The sequence below is a fragment of the Meleagris gallopavo genome, chromosome 12, assembly GCF_000146605.3.
Source record: "Meleagris gallopavo isolate NT-WF06-2002-E0010 breed Aviagen turkey brand Nicholas breeding stock chromosome 12, Turkey_5.1, whole genome shotgun sequence".
In the NCBI taxonomy this organism is placed as follows: domain Eukaryota; kingdom Metazoa; phylum Chordata; class Aves; order Galliformes; family Phasianidae; genus Meleagris; species Meleagris gallopavo.
Window position 1 is genome coordinate 19336106 of NC_015022.2, and position 6812 is coordinate 19342917.

The 6812-nt window shown below is 62.2% G+C and overlaps 2 protein-coding genes across 2 annotated transcripts in view; both read left to right on the forward strand.

Annotated features, from left to right (window-relative positions):
• Positions 1-52, forward strand: part of FES (FES proto-oncogene, tyrosine kinase) — a 16059-nt gene extending 16007 nt beyond the window's left edge. Inside the window, exon 41 of the mRNA XM_010717705.2 lies at positions 3-52. Coding sequence (XP_010716007.2) covers positions 3-52 — 50 coding nt within the window. The remainder of the gene's footprint in view (positions 1-2) is intronic.
• Positions 7-6710, forward strand: FURIN (furin, paired basic amino acid cleaving enzyme). The gene is made up of 11 exons (XM_010717679.2): positions 7-231; positions 3041-3139; positions 3696-3791; positions 3900-4028; positions 4289-4365; positions 4695-4783; positions 4962-5134; positions 5895-6107; positions 6195-6295; positions 6379-6482; positions 6570-6710. The coding sequence occupies exons 1-11, from the start codon at positions 52-54 to the stop codon at positions 6689-6691; spliced, it is 1383 nt and encodes a 460-aa protein (XP_010715981.1). The 5' UTR covers positions 7-51; the 3' UTR covers positions 6692-6710.
• Positions 6711-6812: the final 102 nt, after the last annotated feature.

Consider the following 6812-nt stretch of genomic DNA (forward strand, 5'->3'; position numbering starts at 1 on the left):
AGCCGCCGCCGCCTGGACCTCGTGCTGTGGTAGAAGATCCCCGATACTCTGATGGATCTGAGGCCCTGCTCGCTGCTCCTGCTCTGGACTCTGGTGGTTGCCCTTGTTCTCCTGGCCCAAGAGGTGTTGGCCCAGCGTATTTACACCAACACCTGGGCTGTGCTCGTCCCCGCTGGGCCGCTGGAGGCCAACCGGCTGGCCAGGAAGCATGGATTCCTTAACCTGGGCCCGGTAAGTCCCTCACTCCCCTTTTGCCTTGGGAGTGGTGTCCTCCATCACTCTGCTGCAGTCCAGGCAGGGGACAGCATGGCATGGCATAGCATGCGCTGCCTGTGGGAGGTGGAGGGGGGAAAAGCCCATCCCATATTGGGAGTGCTGAGGTTGCTGTACGTTGCTGAAGGCGAGAGGGTCTGACAGCACCGCATGTCCTTGGCCCTTGTGCTGCCCTTCAGCAGTCCTGTGTCAGCAGGTCCCGCCACACTCAGCTTTCTCTGCTGTCAGCCAGTGTGGGAACGGGGCTGTGTCAGTGCCGTCCCTGCAGCTGGGTGAGCAGTGCTTGGGGAGTGTGGGACTGTGTTCCTCGTGGTCCTGGCTGTTCGTAGGTCTCAGCTCTTCATACTGGCTGTGGGCTGTGCTCTGTGGAGCTGTGGGCAGGACGCACGACCCTGTTATGTGTCATGTGCCATTCTCATTGGCCAGGCCAATTGGGGTGGAGGGAGCTGGGCGCTGCCGCACGGAGCCTGGGGTGAGCCCCGGGGCCAGGTTGGACTGATGGGAGCTGTGAGGTTGGTGTGAACGGTGGAACCAGCAGCTGGCGGATCAGAGCCTGTGTGGTTCCGCTGGCACCATGTGGTACAGTGTGGATGCTGGGTGCGGTGTGAACACTGCTGCCCCGGCACACAGAGCCCGCTCTCCCAAGGTCAGGCACTTGGCTGGGCCACGCTGGCTCCCGCAGGAAGGAAGCGAGGGGTGAAATCCCAGAGGAAGTTGCACAACTTGTGGCTGCGGTGTCAGGACCTCGCTGGGAGCCAGCTGCTGGGAGTGTGGGAGGATGACCGCCATGGCAGCTGGCTGTGACTCGTCCTGCCACCCGAACGTGGCCCTGGCATGGCTGTGGGTGCAGCTTGTTCAGGGAGCCTGCGGTCCTTCTGTGCGTGTTGGGAAGAAGGGTGTGTATCAGGCTCTTCAAGAAGAGATCTGTGCTCATTCTGGTGGGCCGGGTCCTGCCAAGAACCCTGAGAGTGAGACATAGGGCTGAGCTGCCTTCAGCCACCTGGCTCCCAGCCTGCCCAGTGCTGAGCTGTGGTGGAGCAGACGTACAGCAGAGCCCCAAAGGGAGATGTGGGCTCAGCTGAGCTGGAGGTGCGGGTCTTGGCACGACTCTGCCACCCTGGAGCCCATCCTGGTGTCTGTGCTGTGGGATGGGGCCGGGAGCGGGAGGTGTCTGAGTGCTCACACTGTGCTCCCCAGAAGTTGTTCCCGGGGTGCTGGTGCTGCGGAACAGGACGAGGCCGGGTGGGGGTGGGAGGAGCAGGCTCTAATGGCTGTGCCCCAGGGAGAGGCCCGAATCTGTGTCTGGGAGGACCCTGCCCTCCGTGCGTGCCTAGGCGCCGCCCTCAGAGATGTGCTGTCCTGCTGAGCCCCAGCCCCACCTCTGCCCGCAGAGCCGGGGTGGGCGGCGGCCGAGGGACTGTGGTCCCCTGGGCCAGCAGGGACGGAGGAGCCGGGAATGGGCTGCAATCCGCAGACATGTGCCTGGGGCCAGTGGCCTTGCAGAGGACCGAATGGATGGTGTCTGTAGGATGTGGGACAGAGGCAAGGAACGGTCGTGGGCAGTATGGGGTGAGCTGTGCGAGTCGGCACCACTCGTACAGGATCAGCACTGAGCAGTGGGGCTGCACGGGGCTGGGGGCAGCGCCGTCCTTGCTGAGGACAGGGACTGTGGGGATTAGGATGGCAGCGCGTGGGCTGGCAGCTCCTGGCTGTCACCGCAGCGCCTGTGCAGACCTAATCCAGCCGAGTGACCGGGCAGAGCCAAGCTCTCCTTGCAGAACAGTCGGGGCTCTGTTCATGCCTGTGGAGGGATGAGGGCGTTGGGAGCCAGCCTGGCACAGGGGTGTCTCACCCCAGATGTGCGGGGTGAGTGATTCCCCACCCTGGGCAGGGCCTTGTCTTGCTGCCTGTGACTCCAGGCAGGAGTAGGGAGGTGGGTTGAACGTGCCCCTCCACAGGTGCCGAGGCGTGTTCCTGCACCCAGGAGAGCACCGAGAGGCTTTGGGATGAGGTGTGGTGCTTGGCGTTTGCTGTCTTGGGGTTGTGGGTGCCTGTTAGCCACGCAGGGCATCCTTCCTATCGCTGCCTGCTCGGGCTGGCTGTGTGCTGGCCAGGATGATGACACACATGTGCAGAGGTCCGATAAGCACTTAGGGCTGTCCTTAAAGGTAACCAAGCTTCTGTGTTGCAGCCTGGGGTGCTCAGAGAGAGGATCATCCTCTCCCCTCAGCCCTCATTAGTCTGGGTGGTGGGGTTATGCCCTGGCTCCCAGCGGGCGGGTGAAAGCATAGTCTCTTTCCCCCACATGGCTTGCAGGACATGCGGAAAGGGATGAGGACATGGCAGGACTGGAGAGGGCTTCAGGTTTAAAAATAACTAGCAGGGAGGCCAGAAGGCATCTTGGGCCAGCTGGGGCCATGCCGGTGGCTGTGTAGCTGCCCTGAGCCTAAGCCATGCTCTTGTATCTGGGGGCTGAGCTGGGACAGCACTGCATGGCTCCGTAGCTGGCAGTGCCTGTCCTGGATGGGACAACTGTGTGACTCTTTGCCCCAGGACAGATACGCAGATTAGGAACCAGAGCTTCCTGGGTGCTCAGAGAGTGCCCTGTCTTAGGCAAACATAAGGAAGAACTGAGACTCAGCTCCCCCTGCCCTGGCTGCAGCTTGGTCGGACTGTTACATACTTACTGGTATTTGGGGCTGAGGGTGCCGGTGGGGGATGGGGAAGCTAGACACTCATATCCGTCCTGTTCCTTCTTCTGCTCCAGATTTTTGGTGACTATTACCACTTCCAGCACCGTGGCGTGGTGAAGCGCTCCCTTTCACCCCACCAGCCCTGGCACAGCCGTTTGGCAAGGGAGCCACAGGTAGGTGGGGGGCTGCCGGTGGGACCCCTCACCCAGCATAGGCCAGCACTGGGCACAGAATGGGCTGAACTGCCTCGATGCTGTGCATTTAGAGGCTGGGGAGAGCTGGGGAACCTGGCACGTGGCCAGCAAGGGTGGAGGGAAGCAGAGCCAGCACTGCTGCCTGCAGGCAGCCGTGGGTGCGGGACGGCCATGGCCCCCTGGAGGGCTTTCCTTCCCCTTGCTTGGGGCTCCCAGCATGGCTCTGTGGCAGGATGGAAGCCATCCCCACGCTCTGGCTGCAGCCCAGTGGCCGGGCACACACACAGTCTGCCTGCCCTGGGTGCAGCAGGGCGTGCGGTGTGGCGGCTGCCAGGTGTTCAGTGCTGTGCAGAGCTTGGTGCTCTGCCTTGCGTGCTGGAGCAGAGCAGGTGTCAATGAGGCTGAGAGCAGGGGAGGTCAGGAGGGTCCTGGGCCGCTGACTGGTTGGAATGCTGCAGCACTGGCACTGTTGGCTGCTTCTGGGCGCAAGGACGGCAGTGGGAACAGGGGGAGCCTCATGCCCTCTCTGTGCCAGGTGCACTGGCTTGAGCAGCAGGTGGCAAAGCGCAGGACCAAGCGAGACATTTTCATGGAGCCCACAGACCCCAAGTTCCCGCAGCAGTGGTACCTGGTGAGTCTGGAGTGAGGGGTGTGGAGGTGGCAGCTGCTCTTGGCTGTGACGCTCATCACAGCACCAGCAGTTGGGCATGGCTGACAGTGTCAGGACTTCTTTCTGCAGTACAACACAAACCAGCGGGACTTGAACGTGCGTCAGGCCTGGGAGCAGGGTTACACGGGCAAAGGCATTGTTGTTTCCATCCTGGATGATGGCATTGAAAAGAACCACCCTGACCTGGAGGCCAACTACGTAAGTGTGGGGCAATCCCTGGGTGGTGCACAGGAGCCTGTGCAGGGCTGGTGCCTGCTCACTGCAGCTCCAGAGCTGCATGGTGCAGGTGCAGGGTTCGTGCCTGCCATGGGCGCATGTAGGGTACAGCAACAGGGGTGAGTCAGAAACCTGCTCCCTGACTCAGCGCAGCAGTGGGGCATGTGGTACCAGCATGGCACTGGGGAGGTGGGACTTGCTGGCCAAGCCAGACACTTCTGACTGCCAGGTCTGCCTTCCAGGATCCAGGGGCAAGCTTTGATGTCAATGACCAGGACCCAGACCCACAGCCCCGTTACACACAGATGAACGACAACAGGTGAGGATGGCAGAGCCCAGGTCAGTCCTCAGTGGGCAGCACTGGCCCTCGTGGATTTCAAGAGGGGGTGGGGGTGGTGCCCCATGCAGAACTCCCCCTCATTTTCTGATGTCGGTAACGTCCTTCGGGACTACCCAGAGCTAGCACAGACTGTGCTGTGCCCCTCCCCAGAGAAGGGCAGACACAGCTCTGCAGTGCCCATTTCTGTGGGTTGGGCTTTGTCAGCCGCTCCATTTGGGGGAATGGAGACAGTTTGGGTGCCAATCCCACCATCTGCAGCTGGTGTTCCTCACTGCCCATCTGAGTGCTTGGTGCTGTTCTAACTGCAGGCATGGCACTCGATGCGCTGGGGAAGTCGCTGCTGTAGCAAACAATGGGATCTGTGGCGTCGGTGTGGCTTACAATGCCCGGATTGGAGGTGGGTGCCACCCTGTCATGCGTCAGGAGCAGAGCCTGCAGCAGGTGTCTGCTCCCTCGGTGTTGCTGCCAGGACAGCCTGCGACAGCCTGCAGCTCCAGCAGCTCGGAGAGCTCTCGCTGGTGGCACCTCTGCCCTGTGGAGCGTGGCCACCCGTGATGTCTGCTCTCTGGCCCTAGGCGTGCGCATGCTGGATGGGGAGGTGACGGATGCTGTGGAGGCCCATTCCCTGGGCCTCAATCCCAACCACATCCACATCTACAGTGCCAGCTGGGGCCCTGAGGATGATGGCAAGACGGTGGATGGCCCGGCCCGGCTGGCAGAGGAGGCCTTCTTCCGAGGGGTCAGCCAGGTGAGTGTTAGTTTCCTGGGGCCAGCTGAGCTCCGGTGTTGTCACAGCCTTCCCGCAGTGAGCTGTCACCTGGCCCATCTCCGGGATCAGGCTCTGTTGGTTTTTCTGGTTCTTCCTGCACTGCAGCTCTGAGTCAGGGCCCTTCCTGCTCAGGGTACTCCTCTCTCCGGAGCCGCCCTGTTTTCTGTGCTCTGAAAGCTCACATGAAGTGGGGCAGTACCTCCCTGGAGCCCTGCTGGGCCCTCCTTTGCTCTGTCCACTCACCTCACCCCTGCCACCACCCATGCTTCCCCACTGTCCCCAGCTGTCAGCTCAGCCTCAGCATAGCCGTGGTGCAATCCTGCGCTGCATTCTGCCTGGGATTCCCCACATGGAAACGTGGGCATGCTGCTGGCAGATCCCCACACAGCGTCAGCTCTGCCCCCTGCACTGTGAACAGAGCCATGGCACTCAGTGGGCAGTCCTGCAGAGCTGCCATGGGGCCGCAGGGTGCTGGGAGTTGCACACAACCGTGCAGCCAGCCTGGGTGATTTCTGAGCAGAGAAAGACATCTGTTCTTGGGAAAACCAATTCTGCAGTGCCTCTGCCACCGATGCCATCCGGGGCAGCTCCTGTGGCCGCTGTTTCCACGTCCTGCCGCATCAGCTGGCAGCACCGTGCCCTCGCTGGGTCCCAGCTGCCTGCCATGCTCTGTGGTGCTCGGTGTGCCACGAGCTGCATGCTGCATGGACACCAGTGCTTACTCTGCCTTTGTTGTCAGGGACGTGGGGGGCTGGGCTCCATCTTCGTCTGGGCATCTGGAAACGGGGGCCGCGAACACGACAGCTGCAACTGTGATGGTTACACCAACAGCATCTACACACTGTCCATCAGCAGCACCACCCAGTATGGCAACGTGCCCTGGTACAGCGAGGCCTGCTCCTCCACCCTCGCCACCACTTACAGTAGTGGCAACCAGAATGAGAAGCAGATCGTGAGTGCCCCGAGGGGCTGTGGGCTCGGGGCACATGGGACGGACTGGGGAAGCACGGCACCACCTTAGCGTGTCTGTTCCTTGCAGGTGACAACTGACCTGAGACAGAAGTGCACTGAATCGCACACGGGGACATCGGCCTCAGCGCCTCTAGCTGCTGGGATCATTGCTCTTGCCCTGGAGGCAAAGTAAGGCTGGGCGTGGAGCAGAGCCGGGCTGGGGGCTGCAGGGGTGCCTCATGCTGGTACCTAAGCCTCTTGTCTCCCCGCAGCAAGAACCTAACCTGGCGGGACATGCAGCACCTGGTGGTGCAGACCTCGAAGCCGGCGCACCTCAATGCCAATGACTGGGTCACCAATGGCGTTGGCCGCAAAGGTACCGGGGGGCAGGGGCTCGGTGCCCACAACAGCCCTGGGGCTCAGGAGGCCTCAGGGTGCGGCACTTACCCTGCTGTCCCTACAGTCAGCCACTCCTACGGCTACGGCCTGCTGGATGCCGGGGCCATGGTAAGCCTGGCCAGGAACTGGATCACGGTGGGACCCCAGAGGAAATGTGTCATCGACGTCCTCGCGGAGCCCAAGTAAGGGCTGGTGAGCCCAGGCAGGCACTGCTTGGCATCTGCCCCGTGCGCGGCCCTGTGCGGGAGCACCAGGAAGGGAACGGGGGGTGCTGGGCTCTGCTGCTGGGCAGGGCTGGGGAGCGCAG